This window comes from Crocodylus porosus, unplaced genomic scaffold (genome assembly GCF_001723895.1).
Source record: "Crocodylus porosus isolate Cpor-Errol unplaced genomic scaffold, CroPor_comp1, whole genome shotgun sequence".
Lineage (NCBI taxonomy): Eukaryota > Metazoa > Chordata > Crocodylia > Crocodylidae > Crocodylus > Crocodylus porosus.
In genome coordinates, this window is record NW_017728948.1 from 52,018,905 (window position 1) to 52,035,977 (window position 17,073).

At 38.0% G+C, this 17,073-nt stretch overlaps 1 protein-coding gene across 1 annotated transcript in view; it reads left to right on the forward strand.

Annotated features, from left to right (window-relative positions):
* The window catches only part of CWH43 (cell wall biogenesis 43 C-terminal homolog), a 52,001-nt gene extending 35,435 nt beyond the window's left edge, over positions 1 to 16,566 (forward strand). Inside the window, exons 9-16 of the mRNA XM_019553446.1 lie at positions 1,068 to 1,147; positions 3,328 to 3,433; positions 6,706 to 6,841; positions 8,746 to 8,895; positions 11,101 to 11,245; positions 11,547 to 11,608; positions 13,857 to 14,012; positions 15,407 to 16,566. Of these exons, the coding sequence (XP_019408991.1) occupies positions 1,068 to 1,147; positions 3,328 to 3,433; positions 6,706 to 6,841; positions 8,746 to 8,895; positions 11,101 to 11,245; positions 11,547 to 11,608; positions 13,857 to 14,012; positions 15,407 to 15,494 (923 nt within the window). The 3' untranslated portion in view covers positions 15,495 to 16,566. The remainder of the gene's footprint in view (positions 1 to 1,067; positions 1,148 to 3,327; positions 3,434 to 6,705; positions 6,842 to 8,745; positions 8,896 to 11,100; positions 11,246 to 11,546; positions 11,609 to 13,856; positions 14,013 to 15,406) is intronic.
* The last annotated feature ends 507 nt before the right edge of the window (positions 16,567 to 17,073 follow it).

Below are 17,073 nucleotides of genomic sequence, written 5' to 3' on the forward strand. Positions count from 1 at the left end.
TGACACAGGGCTATTTTTAGAGCACTTTATAGGATGTGAGCTTCTACCTGCTCACCTTTTCTTTTCTTTTTCTCTTTTTTTTTTAAGGCTTCAGTTATTACATGTTTTGGACCTAAATGACTGTTGTGTTAACTTCTTCAACATTTCCAGCTTTCACAGCTTCATATTCTATTAAAGCCCATAGTTTATTAGTATTTTTATGTAAATAATATGTCCTTTTTTCTTCCTTCCTTCCTGATAAAATGTGCCCAGGTAATTTGTAAGCTTGTAAAAGGGTTTGATATTTAGGTAAAATTTATTATACCACACTTTATTTAAAGAATTTGAAGAATGAATTAACTGGAGTTACAAATTATTTTTTTCTTTGTAGATTTAATCTGAGGGAACCACAAAGAGGTTATGAAATGCCAACCCCTGAGAAGCTATCCAGTGTTATAGTTTGGCAGACTCCTGAAGCATTAGAAAATCACAAATTCACATTCTGTGAGGCCATAGTCCTTCTCTAGGAATCTGGCAATTATTACATCTGGCAGTTAATACATTTAGTAAAGTGCTGCTAGGAAGGTTTGGCAGGGATTGCATCTTTTTGAGATGTGGAAGTTTTTAAAGCAAGCTATATTTTTCTTGTCAATACATATCAACACATTCACACTTGCATGTACCAAATGAGTGCTTGGTACAGAGAGGAAAACTACAAAGATTTTTTTTCTTCCCTGATAGGCTTTCTATAATAATGAACATACTAGTGTAAATATTCCAAAGGGAAGTCTGTGCAAAGACTATTCTTTCTTTTTCATTTTGAAAGGTACACATGCAAGCTAAAATGCATTCTCCTTCTAAAAATATCTGTAGGAGTACAGATGTTCATGTACTTTCTAAATATTCTTCTTGGGGGTTGTATTGCTGTTGGTTTATATAGATATTTAAACGTGTACTAACAGTAGTTCTCTTCCATGCATATTAATCTCTAGGATGGGAATATATTCCTACATATTTGACTCAACACCATGACATTAACTTCCCCTCCCCTTTAAAACTAATCTCCCATGTTTGTTTTTTGTTTCAAGTCTTGTGGCTACTTGTTGGTATGGGTTTGCTAGGATTAGGACTACGATATAAAGCTTATGAGAAGAAATTAGGTCACGGGGTGAGTAATATGTTTCCTTTTTAACAAAATAATATATTTCCAGCTTTGGCAGATCCAGGAGAGAATCAGGAGGAGGGGGCACACCCCACCTTGGTTGTGCAGTGCATGCACAATGAGCTCTACGAACTCACTGGCTTTTCAGTTTAACTCTGGGATGCCAAGGATGAATGCCACTGCCACTTCCTCCCTGCCTTTCCCCTGGCACTGAATTCAGCAGTGGGCAAGGGGGTGGGGGAATGAGAGATGTTAAACAAGATTTGGGGTACAAAATGCCTATTTTCAGGTTGGGAAAGAAGCTGAGGAAGGACCTGGGAAAGAAGGATATTTTTTCTATCCAAAAGCTTAAGGAGGAAATGATCAGGGGGATGTTCAACTGACTTCTTTTTGAGAGAAAACCTTTCCTCACCCCTCTCCTCCTTCCCTGATGAGTGTTTATGAGTTTTATACACCACTGTGTAGTGAGGAGGATAGGGATCTTCCCCAGGGGTTTAGTAGAGCACTTGTGTAATATGTGATGGTCTATGAGTAAGGGGACTAGTTTTAGTTAGGGTGACACAGAGTTATCTTCATCAAAGTAGAATTTAACCTGAGGAGTATCAAAGAAGTTTGAGTGCTTCTCTAATAGTATTGCAGATAGTCACCCCAGTGATGACTAGGTATGGCATAACCTAAGTATGTGTAACAATAATTAAGCAAAAATTGTATTGAGGCCCACACACTCTGGTTTCAGTAGAATCTGATCAGATTTTCTCCTGAGTTGGGCAGTGTTGACTTGTTGGTATGTATGGTATGCAACTGCATCAGTTTCATACTATGCATGCATCCAAACTTACAAAATACCTTTCATGGACAAGCCTAGGAACTTCACTTCATAAACCTACTGGATACAAAAAATCATGGATTCAATATAGACATTGGATTTATGACACGTTACAACCTGCCTGACATCTGATTCACCAGGTACCTGCCAGACCTGACCTTTTACACTTTTCTTTCCTTCACCCTACTTTTCTCCCCTGGTCTCTCCTCCTTTGTTGCTCTATGTCTTCCTAATTTCCAGCTGTTTCCTTCTTCACAGATAGCTTCTTTTATTACCTTGAATCACTATTATTGTAGAGTCTCCTTGACTCACCTTTGGCTTTTTTCCCCCTGCCTTCCTCCTCTCCCTTGCCTGTTTTACCTTTTTGTTTTCCTAATTTTGTACCTATTTACATTTTCACTAACATCCGGTCACACTGTTAGCTTCTCTCATTTCTTGGAGTCTCCGAACAGCAGAGACTTGCTATACCTGAAGAAGGGTGACTGTGTCCAAAAGAACTTGTCTCCAAGGTTGATGCGATGTTGCATGTGATGTTGCATTGCTAGTATGTGTAATTGTGTAATATTACAGAGAAAAACTGCACTAAAGCTGGCACAAAGACAGACCTACTGTGCTGCCATATAGGAAAACTATTTTCCTGTTTTCTTGTTTTCCTGAAAAAAAAACCCCTGAACTCACGGATTCATTTATACATTTATAAAGTTCACTCTGAATGGCGCATCTCTGACAAACTACTTAATGTGCTCTTCTTAACTGATTCATTAAGAAGATTTGATGAAATTGGAGGATCCCAGATTCCTACCTGGCCAAGGAGTTGGCAGTTATAGTAATAGCCACAACTGTGGGAGAATTCTTTTGATACTAACATAGTTTAGTATGTAGATTGCTTCCTTCAAGTGTTGAGTATGCTCAACCTGAAATTAGACCTGGTTTGACTGGAAACACTGTTTACTTGACTTGTTTCTGTTATGTGACTGGAGAAGTGTCACAAAACCATGTTTCTGGCATAGACAATTGAAATTATGGATTAGAAATGTGCTTTCTGTGGCCATCCACAAATATTCACTCAATGCAGATATTCATTCCCAGAACTGATTTTTCTACCCTCATTCTTATTCATGTTATTACATTTATATGTGGAGCCACATTTAAATGTCATGACTTCAGCTCTTCTTTCTGTGCCATTAAAATATCTATATACCTCCAAATGACTGCAATGGGACAATATTCTGATCAAAATGTTTATTCTTAGACCTGTGGTATGCCACCTTTATAACTGCTGCTACAAATCAGATGAAAAGACATAATGGAGCTTGCATGGTTTTGTTTATTTATTTTTGTTCTGTTTTGTTTTTTTCAGCATCCAAAGAGGGATTTCTCTGCTATGGTCTGGCCTTTCAGGTTTGGTTATGACAATGAAGGGTGGCCTAACCTGGAAGGGTCAGCTCTTCTGATTAATCAAACAGGTACTTCTTATGTCAACATTATTTTTTCTCTGTTTCAGTCTTAGTTTCTCTCCCAGCAACTTAGTTTATACTATTATATCCTACAAGGTAGAATCCTACAATTGAGACACTGAGCCACCTACTGGTCATCAAGTCCCCTCTTTTGCTAAGGCAAAACTGTTCTTTAAGGCAGCAGTTCCCAGACCCTGACAGATTGCACACCGCCAATTTAAAACGATACAACCTTAAGTACCAACTGGAAAAAAATTCAGTTCAACCTTAAGTACCATGAGCAAATTTTTGTCATATAAAGTTATTATAATAAATTTGTTCATGCATACTACTAACAGGTTGTCTGCGTACCACTGGTGGCACACGTACCACAGATTGGGAACCATTGCTTTAAGGCATTAGAAAAAGTGTTTGATTTATACTTGTGTATATATAGCTATTGCAGTCCAATCACTTCAGTGGCATGGTTAAAAATCCATTTACATTCAGCAATAAGAGAAAATTATTTTACTCTGTGTTAATGGTATTTCCAGTTGGAAAGGGCTCTTAATTAACCTCAGATTTTTTTTTCTTGAAGTAGAAAAGAATGACTGTCCAAACACATCTCTGTAAGCAAAATATTTGGCACTCTTACTTACAGGAAACTTTCTGAGGCCCTCACGATCCAATTTGGCTTTCAATATGCTGTTTTTGGCTTGTTTTTGATTTAACTCTTTCATGATTTTTATTTTCATTCTAATGAAAACAAATTTTAAACAAATACTCCTCACAGTGTGCAAACTGTGTCTTATGGTGCTGCATAGTTTCCTGAGGACCATGAATAAACTAAAAAGGAATTATACCCTATGAAATTAACTCATTTTCTGTTGCTAATGAGAAATTAATAAAATAAACAATTGTAAATAGTAGTTGAGAGCTGTAATTATGATGTAATTATTTTGGATGTTATGCTTTATGACTTTGTTAGGACATTTCAATTTCCTCTTTCGATAATATACAGTTATATGATTGGATTGTCCCTTTTGTTTCTATGAAAGGGTCTAAGATTAGGCAATATGTATATGTGTATATATATGTATATATATGTGAGAGTGGGTATATATATATATGTGTTACTTCCTTTGTAACACTGTTCTTACAGAAGCTCCTCTGGAGTGGCACTAAAGTAATTAGGAAAGTGTTATGTCGCCATTCCAGTTAGCATTATGATGTTTGTTCTCCTTCAGTTTTTCCCTTGAGCAAGCATTGGTTTAAGGTCAGTGAGGAGTGAAGATAAATTGGTGTCTTGGCTCCATTAGGAGTTTTGCTGTCATTATGAGACAGGGTCCAGGAAGCAGTGAGGAGTTGATTCTAATCTCTGCTATGTCCTGATACTTCCATGATGAATGGGGCTGAACTCTTGGCTCACTCTGTAGGGGATCCCCAGCCTTTTAAAAATACAGTTTGGAGACCTCCATGAATTAAAACTTGGGGTGTTTCCTATCCTCTTAGTTTTTTTTCCTGCAGATATAACAGTATAGACCATGATATTTTTTTAGCTGGAAGGGTCTACGTAAGAAATGTATTTAGGGTTAGCAAGGCAGCTTCAGAATCTACATTGTGCTGAGGAGAGAATCAAACCCAACAGTACAGAAAAGCTTTTCCTACTGGCTGTCTGCTGTAATTGCAGGTATCTCCAAATACACACAACAACATGCTGGAGGAGCTGGCCCGCTGTCTACTAGCGTAACTATTTAAAAAACTGACTTTTGTCTTTTATAGCTCCCAAGTGTGGGGGGGTTTTTTTGTTTAGTTTTTTTCTTTTTTCTTTTAAATTTTGTAATTGTTTGGGCTGATCCTGTTGTTTTGGGGTAAAAACCAAGGAACTGTTCAGTCTTGAATATGATTCACATTTACACTTATCTAACATCAATAGTTACAAAGGGCACATATACAAGTCATCCTATGGTGACATAGCAATGCACTACAGCAATGTAGCAGTCACGTGGGTCTACACGTGATAGGCAGCTATGTCACTGTAGCAATGTGCTCCCCTGTTATAGCATTCTGCTATGGCAATCTAACAGTGAAATCTAACGGCCATGTGCATGGTGCATTTGGGTGGTTAGGAAGTACTAAAGCATGGCGCCATAACAATATCATGGTATGACAACGTGTAGATATGCCCAAAAATTCCTTACAGTTTTTTAGAATTTAATTTCATTGTTTCACAACACCCATTAACTAACTTGTTTTTATTGTAGTTAGCATAATTATCTCGCCTACTGAAGATCAAAGTCTCTCTCTTCATTCTAGTAAATTTATACTTTAAAATGTTGACCATTATTTGAAAATATTTGACTGATCAATTAAACAAGTATTTTTTGACTGGGCAAGTACTCGCCCTACAAGCAGAAATGACAGGATTAGTTATTTACTTTATTTCCTCTCAACATTAATTTTTACTAGTGAAGTGTTATTTCTAAATATAACAATTCAGAAGTCAAAAAATAGTAAGAATTTTTGAGGCAAATTCTAAAAAACATATTCATTTCTAACTATTAGACACAATGTCCTCTTTGTAACTTTTATATTATCTTTGTATGTTAATATAAACATAAATACCTGATAAAGGATCAAGCATTACCTTGTACCTGGTAAAATAATTGCCTAGAAGTGAAAATATCAGTTTCTCTTTACAAACCATGTGAACTACTATTTCCTCTTCCAGTATTTTTATCACACTGGGCATGTCTACATGAGGCATCTTAATGCACAGTGGACTATTCTACTGTGCATTAGTGCATCACAGCAAAAATCATGCTAATGCAGAGTATAATTAATCTACTGCACATTAAGCATCACAAAAAAGCATTTGCCTTCGCTACTGCACATTAGCACAGCTACTGTGCCTTTATCTAGTACCCCGTATTAAAGGTACTAAACTTAATGTACAGTAGTGAACGCTCATAAGTGAACATGTGGATGCCCCCACTATTAAATAATATGCTCCAAAAGTGAAGTAAAGCTACAATTCCATTTTGTGGAGGGTGTTATTAAGAAATTACTTGGTGGAAGCAGCCCTTGTTTGAGACGGCAACACTCCTTTCCTTGTAGTCGATCAGATTCAGAGAATACTTCAATTACTGGAAGAGAGAGGAAATCTTATATTGCATTATGTACTTTGGTCACTATAGAAGTGGTATAAACTGGTGCTGCACAAATCCCAGTAGGGTCAGAAAGATGCTTATTGATTTTTATACTGATATAGTTACACTATTTAAAACATTTTTGTCTACTAGGTGCTGACTTCATTACCATTATAGAGAGTGACGCCTCCAAGCCATTCATGGGAAATAATGATCCAACAATGTGGTTAGGAGAAAAACTGGGTTTTTACACAGATTTTGGTCCAAGTACAAGAGATCACACTTGGGGGTGAGTTGTCTTTGGATACAGAAGGCATGGGTCGTTATTATAGACCTAGATTAAAAAAATATATACCAATTAAAATGCCATATGCTTTAATAGTAGAAGATCACTCCAAGGCAACTGAATATAACATATAGCCTTGAGTTTTTCAAAAGTGGACAAACAAACTCTCAGAAAGTTCACAGAATAAATGTAAGTAGAATTTGAGAACAATATGCACTAAGTTCCTGGCTGTAAAACTTAAGGAAGATGAATGTTGTACTGATTTGAGGGGCCAGTTTTCAAATTCTGCATTCTGAATTCTCCTACCCATTGCAATGTAGTGGAAGACATTCCTACCAGCATGCAGTCTGGCTACATTTCAATGGGCAATATTCCAAACAGTATAACTGGCTGGTATTTCTCTTCATTACGTTTTGCTCCAACCGGTGATTTAGGCTAAAAGGGCAGGATAAAACTGGAGAATGTAACTATGCTTGACTAGCAGTTTTGATTATCTTAAGTTAAATCCAGCTTGGACTGTACACAAGGAAATGTGGAGAAAGAGTAGTATCCATATGTTTTGTGGACAGTTCTTTATTACTTCTTGACCAACTACTAGTCAGGTGTGTTTGAAGATCTTTTCTGTCTCAAAGTAACACTTTAGGACAGGACGGTCTAACTGACAGCACATGGGCTGTATGCAGCCTGCAGGGGATTAAACTGAGATCCTTGGGCTCCCCCTTCTTCCCCACCATTGCTCTGGCTGCTGCTGCAGCTGAGGTCTCTGGGCTCTCTCTTCCTCTTCCAGCTTCCACTTCCTTCCCCTGCCCCAGGGGGTGGGGTAGTGCAACCTGCAGTGGCTATACAATTACCATCAATCATATGTGTACAGCAGGGGAGCCCATGGCTGAGGAGGGAGGGGGAGGGCACATTCCCACCTATGCATATGGTGCAGTTGTAGGGGGGCCACGCGACCTTCTACTGAGAGTGCAGTGTTGGGAGGGATTCCTGCTACGCATGCAGTGCCTGGGTAGCTTGCCATGTGATGCAATGGGGAGCCTGCATCTGGAAAGGTGGGGGAGGCCCATGGACCCCCACAGTGTGTAGCCCCTGGCCACTAAGAAGTTGGAAAGCCCTGTCTTGGGATATTGGTTTGTTTTGAAATTCCAGGAGGATTTAGGGTTTTCAATGACATACGAAGCTTGTCAACAACACCTGGCTAGAAGATTCTGCTGGGTTTTTTGGCAACTTTTTCTGAAATGCACCATACCCTGTCGGGGACACCATAACAAGTGTGTCCTTTGTCTGGAAGGGCTATGTTATTAGGAACTATAAATAGCACAGTGATCTTATTTTTGCATTTTCCTGGGGTGCTCAGTGCCTGACAGTAGACCCTTTGCATCTTCTTTCCTTATTGAAAAACTATACTGACAACTTTTTAACAAAGTTTTAACTGACAAAACAGTGAAATAATTTATTCAGATATTTGATATTTTTCTATATAAGAACTTTTAAAATGATTTTATTACATTTATAAATAAAGATATTGAATATATTCATTTATACAGCTATTTTATTCTGTGCTGCATTTGTTTTGTATGGTTTGGCACTGAGCCTGGTGCCGTGGGACTAGCAGATGTAAATTTGCTGAGATGCTGTGCTAAAGATTTAGAGTCTGATCGAAAGTCCATTGAAGAGAGAGTCTATTCATTCACTTTGGAAGAACTGGTTCAAGCTCTAAATGCTAAATTAATCCATACATACTAACTATTATCCAGTTCCACTTACCTTCTCTAATTAACTGTAGAGCAGTGTTAGACCAGTGTTAGTAGGTCAGATATCAGTGTGTTTGGTCTGCTTGTTTCTAAACCATAGGCATTGTGTTTTAGAACTAAGACGTTTAACAGTTTTTTCTTTATTCCATTTAGGATTATGGTTCTTTCAAGATACCCAATAGTGAGATCTACTCATCATCTTCTCCCATCCCCTGAGGGAGAGATTGCCCCAGCCATCTCCATGACTGTCAACTTTACAGGGAAGCTGGTGGATTTTGTTGTTGCTCACTTTGGAAATGAAGAGTGTGTATTTCTTATTAACTCCATTGCATAGAAAATGGAAAGCAAAATGTAATTGGCACTGAGTAATGCTTTTAAAGTGTAAATGTCTTCCATAATGCTGTTCTGAAATCAGGCACATCATAAGAGATACTGAGATGAAGATAATTCTTGGGGAAAGGGTCTTGATGTGTCAGTTTAAAAGAGAATGCATCTTCTAAAATCATTTGGGCCTCTGGTATCCAGGCTTTCATTGTTACAGACCTTAAAAAGCTACTACACTGGTTTTAAATCATAGTACATACCAATGTGTTTAGATCAGATCCTCCTGGTCTGAGGAGGTAGTGGGGAACAAGGAGCTGGCTGGAAGCTGAGTGGAGGAAGCAGCGCAGTAAAACCCCCCACTTGCTTCTCAGACTAGGGACTAAACTGATCTGGTCCTTTTCTGTTCCCTCCATTGGGCAGTCCTAGGTCTGGGAAGGGGGGCAGCATTGCCCTGCTACTTCATTTCCCCATTTCCCCAGGACCAGAACAGGAGGGGAGTGGAAAGACATTTACCCTTGCAAGAGAGATCTCCCAGGTTGACACCTGGAAAATCTTTCTCCCAGGAGAATGTTTCCCCCCGGGAGAAATTGAATGCATTATTTCATGCTCATAGTTTCTCCTAGTAGAAAAATAATGCTTGTGTGTGGCCATAGTCATGCCTCTGGGCATCTAGAACTAGCAGTGTGAAATATGACCTCCAGCATCAGAAATAAAAGATGGCAACTCAGAAGCATAATGTGACTAACAAATCTACTGTCTTTCTGAGCCTTTCCCTAAAAACAGTGTTTTGAATGCTGCTGTATAAACCAGAGAAATAATGGACAGATTCTGTGAATCTTTAAGTATTGTTATTTTATTCTACTTTATTCTCTGTTACCCAATAAAAAATGCCCAATTTTGTAGAGACAATTAGGGAATTATCTATTATTTGATGTAGTATATACCTAGAGAAATTTTGCAGTTGGATGGGAATTTAATCATAAAAGAACTCCTGTAAACAGTAGGAATTTTTGTTAGCAAAATGAGTGGTATATAGACATAATCGGTACCAATGGAATGTTTATTCATGCAAGACCTTTGGCCTTGTGGCTTTACATAAGAAGGGTACAATGCTGATGCTTGTTTCAATTGGAATGTGTCTTCTAATTTTCAATCCAATTCAGGGATTTCTCCAACACCTCCTTCCACACTCAAAAATTGTTCTTAGTGGAATAAAATAGTAAGGTTAACTTTGTTTATTTAAGGGAGAACACTAGTGCTGCCAATTCTCATAGTATTTACCAAGTTTTTTTTCTTAGAGCTCAAGCTCCAGTAGTCAAATGATTTTAGGGGTCTTAGAGACATTTTTTATAAAAAATGAACACCAACTTTCCTAGATGCAGAGAACGGCTTGTAAATATACACTCAATCTCTAAAGGTAGAAGGCAGATAAAAATAACCTGAACTGTATTATTTTACAACAAACCATTTATTAATTCTAGCTAATCTTATGTTTTGTAAGGTATTACCTAGGATTTTTTAATGCTTGGAGCTTGCAGTATTGCTACTCCTATAGTTTTCTTGACAGAGGTTTCACTTCCTCACCATCATGGCCAGCATTTGTCTGTACTTTGAGGGAGGGACTTGGTCAAAACCAAGTGCAAAATTGTAGGCAGGAAGAGCACCTTGTATCAAGCATTGCTTTACTTATCCAGTCCAGGCCCACTCCTGGTTCCTGGGGTGGCATAATGTTTGAGTGGCATTAGGAAAATGAATTCATGTAAGTTACACTATACTGTGATTCCATAGCAAAAGTCTAAGACAGTGTTGTCCTGTCCATAACAGAAATCATGTTAAACTGTGGATATCCATAAACATGTGAGGCAATTGTGGACTGGCATAGCTACACCTCTAATGTAAACAGACTGACCACAGCAAATATAATACCTGCAGATGAGCACTGTATAAAAAACGTGGTGTTCATGGAAAGTACTTAAGTGAGAAAAACACCAGTTTTATATGCACTGAAAAAATGAAGCGCTGAAAAAATATAAAATATAAAAGCAACCTATCATTGTAATTTTTTGTTGTACACAGTTACAGAGGTATGTATGTGTTAAGCCTAGAGGTGGTTTTCTGTGCAATAGTGTTCTTTTTTTTAAGGGCCAGAATATTCTTTTTAAAATATACTATTTTTTTCCCCAGAGAGGACTTGGACAGAAAACTCCAGGCCAGAGCTGTTGCAAAGCTGTTAAGGGCTAGCTCTAAGCAGGTTGTATTTCTTGGATATATCACTTCAGCTCCTGGATCCAGAGATTACACAGAGTTAATTGAAAATGGGAATGTTTTGGTAATCTTGAATTACTACTACTACGTATAAAAATTAACTGAATTAAAAATACAGTTTATAAGCTCAAAAACTCACACAGCTTGTTTTAAAATTAGTTCTTTCACTTACCTGCTAGTAAATATTACTGTAGTTTAAAATCTTTAAAATGGCTTAAAAATTAGTCTTCTTTCATTTACCTCTGTAGATCTAATATCACATTTTTCTTTCTTTGCACTATGTTTACCCATGGGTTATGATACTAATATAAACTGTCTTTGAAGAAACATTTTTCTTCATTTGTTTGATTTCTTTTCCCCTGCAGGATATAGATAATACAGATCATGACAGATGGTGTGATTATATTATGTATCGTGGACTAATAAGGTATGTCATAATGGATGAATTATTGACTTGAGAGATGCTAATTTTCTAATATCTAGATATCCAACTTTTAGATATGATAGAAATCTGTATAACTCATATGAACAAAAGAACTTAAATTTACATTGTTCTTTTCTTTAATTTACAAAGTTCTTTATTTTTTTAGACTAGCTGAAGGTAAAGTGTTAAGAAAACTATTTATGGTGGTTAGGTGTATGAGGTAAGACGAAACACTGAAAGATAGATTTTAAGAGTTTTTGTGATTCTACTGTGTAAAGTGAAATTATAAAAATGTCATTATGAGAGTTCTATATTTATGCGCCAAGAAATCTCAGATTAGAGCTGCTCAATTAATGCACAAAAAGACACCTTTCTCTTGCCCTACCCCTCAAGGCTCAGCTTTGCAACTTCATCCTGCAATGCAAAAACCAAGCTGAGTTCTTTTGGACACTCATATCATCATGCAGATTGCATGAATTCTGAAATTGTATTTTAGGGCAGGCTTATGCAAAATGTTGAGCGCTTTGGACTCACTCCAGCAACACTGATAGTGAAGTCAATGAGAATATGCACATGCTTACAGTTAAGCACGTGTTTAAGAGCCTTGCTGGACTAGGGCCAGAGTAGTCAAACTTCTTGTAAATAATTCCATTCGTGATGCATGAACGAGAATGCAGTCTAGCTCACTGTGCTACAGCTATATGCTTTCTGACACGTTAATAGAAGTAAAATGTAGTGAAAAATGTTTGTCTGTAACTGCTGTTCAAGGAGTAATTTTTAAAGCAGTGGTATAACTAGGGCAGGGTGAATGTGGCAAACGCCTGGATGCTGATTTGTGTGTGTGTGGTGGGGGGGGAGGTGTTCAAAAAAGCAATTGTTGCTGGCAGCTATGTGATCACTATTGCTATCATGTGGCAACTGGAAGTCATCACTGTCCATGTGCTTCAGCTGCCCAGCTACATTCCTATGCGGCTGTTTCGAAGTAACTTTTATGGCTATTCCCACACTTTAAGTTCAGTTGCCTTCCCTGAATACATATTGGAGACTTTTAGGGTGATTTAATTGAAAAAGTTGATGAGTGGTTGTATCAGTGTGTCTATTCCAAAAGCAGTAACTTACAACATAGTGCGTCCTAAGCAATAATCCTTGCCCAGCATGTGTTCTTAGGCACTTAACACTGTTTCTTACAAATTTGCAAAAGGAAAAAGGTGTTGTAAAGTTTACATGTGTAAATTGCTTTGAAAATTTTATATGAAGGATGCTGTCGCAGAGCACTTGGGAGCCCTGCGCCTAAAAAGCAGAAATGGCTCAGGAGAGACCCCTAGTGGTGAGAAGGGGGAGGCTCAACTGCCAGTCACCAGGGCAGCACAGGTGCTGGTTGCTAGGGGAACCAAGGTAATCAGCTGACAGGAAAGGGCAGGGCTTGGTCCCTTCTTAAGCCCAAGCAGGAGGCCAGGAGAGCAGTTCTCCTCTGGCAGCTAAGGAGGGGGGAGCTCAGCCAGTGCAGAGAGAAAGGAGAAGATAAACTGCATGAACATCCCCTGGTTGCGGCTATGAGTTGGAGTATTTTCCTGGTTGGGATAGAACGTGGTTTTGACCAGACGATTTAGTTTTATGTTATAGCCTAGGGGCTTTATGGGTTTTTTTGTGTTTTACTGTTTTAACAGGAGGACCAGGTGAGGCTATTAGGGGTTGGAGGAGGCCTCATAGGAGCTCCATGGTAGCGTGGGGACCCTGGCGCCATAGAGGGCGCAGTGTTTTGGGGTGCGTTGACCCCAGTCCCGGAGCGAGAGGGGCCATTGGGGAGCCCTGGAGCGAGGGGGTGGTGAGGAGCCCTGGAGCGAGAGGGGGCAGTGAGGAGCCCCAGAAGTAGAGAAGAGGGCTAAGGCATAAGGCAAACCATGTCGAGTACCATCTGCGAGGCTTGGGCTGCAGTGTAAGGGAGGAAAAGGGGCTGCAGATAGCACCCCTTGACACTGGGCATATAAAGTGGGCAGCCTCCTGCTAATTACATCACTCAATCAATTAAGATCAAGGCATGGCAGGCAAGTAAGCAGGCGGTTAGCCCAAGAGAGGAAGGTGGAGCCACCAACAGAGAGGCTCCAGTGAGATACTCCTGTCACAGATGCTTTAGGAATGGAAAGAATGATATTAGTCAGTTACAATGGTAAATATGAGTGACCCTGATTTACAGAGTTTTAGTGTAATGAAATTGCTGTTTCAAGGCAATTCTGCATTTGTATCCTGATAGGTTGGGTTATGCCCGCATTTCTCATGCTGGCCTAAGTGATTCAGAAGTTCAGATGGCTAAGTTTCGGATTCCAGATGACTTAGGTAATTATATTGACAATGACAAAATTGTCATCAACCCCAGCCAAGTTCCTGAGGATATTCATTTCAATCCCAGGTAAGTGTATTTAAAAATAACAACAGCATCAATTAAATTGTTTAATACAACATGGGATAAGACTGGGACAAAATTGGGAGGACAGAGCCCCTGATTTCTAGTCTGATTTCCACCCCCCCACTGATAGGGCTTATGATTTGAGTAAGTCTCATAGCTTTTCTATATCTCCCATGTACTGCTCTGAAAATTGAAGTTAATGCCTATCCCACACTAGTGATGTGTAAGTTACCCCATGCTTAGGACTTGATCCTGAGAGATTATGAGCATTTGCAATCCTTTTGAAATTTAATGGGGGTTACATGTTGTATGTTCCATGGCACTTCCAAGGATGAAACCCATAATGTACTGTCATTTGAAATATAAAATGAAATATAAATGCTAAATATTCATTATGGAGACCGTTTAAAATAATATGAGTCCTGACTAACAAGTAGTCAGAACAAATGTTAAAGGAAAAGAGTTCTGAGGCAGCTTATTTATATGCTTTGTGGAAAATGACAAAGAGAATACTGTGAAAGTTTGATCTTCCTGTGGCTAAGGAAGGTCTCATTTATTCCATGGATGGTTCCATTTTCCTGCCAATGCATAGAAAGTAAGAGAAATGAGAGCAGGTGGGAAATCAGAAGTGGTAATGAAGTTTGAGGTAAGTTTCAACGTCTGTTTTTCACATATTGAGATCATTACTCATATGTTGAAACTTACCTACCATCAGGATTCAAAGTCCAGATATTTTTCAGTTGATTTCAATGTAGAATTATTTCCTGTTTGAAATTCTTTAACTGCTGCTTGAGAGCAGGACAATGACAACCACCAAAGCATAATTCTTACTCTTTTTAACTCCTGTATAACTTTTAAAAGAAAATTGTTATGGTTTTTACATGTCTAATGCTGACATTGTGAATAAACATTCTGGTTTTCCTTATCTGAACACACCTACCATTGTAGTCAAACACAAGTTAAGAGATACAGTTTAAATGTGGTATGAAATATATATGAATCCATGGATCTAAGGTTGGCATGCTTTTAAGACTAAGAAGTGTGAAACATTAACAGTGCAAACCCCCCAGGGTAAGATGGGGCTAGGATTTCAATGAAAAAGTGAAACTTCAAAACATGTTACCTGGAGTTTTATTTATACAATGTCCAGGGCATTAATCCCATTACATGAATACATAGTATAAGAAATTAAATGCTTCTGTTAAACCTTTCTCACTTGACCAGATTCTGATTTACTTGTCACAATAGTTGATCATGATGCAAATGGAATTATGGCATATTGCTATAAGAAATTAATACCAGCAATAATTAAGATGAAATATTAATTACGCTTTAAAATGGCAAAGTTTGATTACATAGAATATTTCATTTTACCCAATATTCAATATTTTCCTTAGGTTTGGATCCTACAAAGATGGACACAATTATGAACATATTCATCGTTTTCATATGAGTACTCCCAAGTATTTCAAAACAGGAGACTAGAATGAGGAAATAATGTATCAATCCGGTGAAGAGGAAAGGTCTGGAACTTCAAACACAACTACAAACTAAACTATACTATGCAAGTTAAAATGGAAAATCTATCAGGTAGTACAATATTATTAAAATCTGCCTGTTATGTCCTGACTGATTACAGAGGAACCTGAGTGGACCATAAAGAAAAGATTTCTTAGTATTTTGTTTAGAGTGAGTGTCAATCAACATGGACATTGGTGTAAAAGGAAAAGTGAGTGTTTTTTTAAAATTTTATTTTATAGGGACAGATTTGTCAGTAAACTGGAGAACACTGGAGGGCAAAGCTTGTTGTAAAGCAGAGAATTGGGGGCTGGACATGGCTCTTTCATTCTCTTTTATGCTGCTGTGTTCTATGCTATGTGATCCTGAAGGAATTGCTTGCCATTTTGAATGTATCTAGCTGCCCTCCTCTAACATGCCCTTTGCACTGGGAACGCCAGCTGGCTATACCAGTCCTTACTCTCAAAGACTATCAACAGGCTGAGGGATTCAAAGTCATAGGAATACAGCCAATTTTGCTCATTTTGAACAGCTTGAGCAAGACAAAAGAATGGAGTAACAAAATGTGCCCATATATTAAACTGCATAATCCTGATAGTGCAACAAAAAGTACACATCTGTCCAGGGTCTTCTCAGATTATAAATTATAGGACCTACTTTTCACTGGGATGAGAAAGGAAACTATAAAATGTGGTCCAACCCCTATAGCATATGCATTTTGACACATTGTGATCATATTTGCATTTGTTGCTGTTCTAAATTATGTTGTGCAAATATTTTAATTCATTCTTTAATGTAACCATTTTGATATGCACAGCAGATATAAGAAGGGCATGACTTTTTCAATAAATTGTTTGCACGTTTCTAACAAACTGTTTAACATCATTTTAGTTATGAATGGTAAACTAGGTTTTTACCAAATTGCTATGGTTTTGATACACTTTGGGCCATATTCTATATCTTATTAACACAAATTAACACAAAATCCCCTTAATAAAAGTTAAGACTTCTATGTACAAAATAAAAGTCTGATTGTAATTGTTGTCTCAAAAGGCACTGTTTTAAAGATGCCCATTTCTTGTCTGGCATTCTACCTTTTTTGTGTATATTGGAATGAGATGTTTGGTACCACAAGCTGTGTGGCATTCTTTTGCATTATGACAAATACCAAGCACTGTAAACATTTTGTTTCAAAGCATTTTGCCACTGTAAACATTTTGTTTCAAAAGCTCTTGTCAGACATGTTTACCCTGGTCCTGCAGTGGTCTTATGCATGCACAGCTTCTACTTACGGCAGTAGAAATTTTACATACAAGTCAACAAACAGAAACTTTATCTGCATAGGAACATGGCAAGTAATTTTATTAAAATTAGACTGTCAATTCAAAAATCTCATTTCTCTGAAAATTTGGTACCACTCACCTTTTCCAAGAGTATCTCAGCATCTTTTGTTTTGTGCATTCTACAATACTTGTCTATATCCAGTTTAATGGTTCCCTGTTCTCTGGACTCCAGCAACTGCTACCATCAAGTGTCTCATATCTCG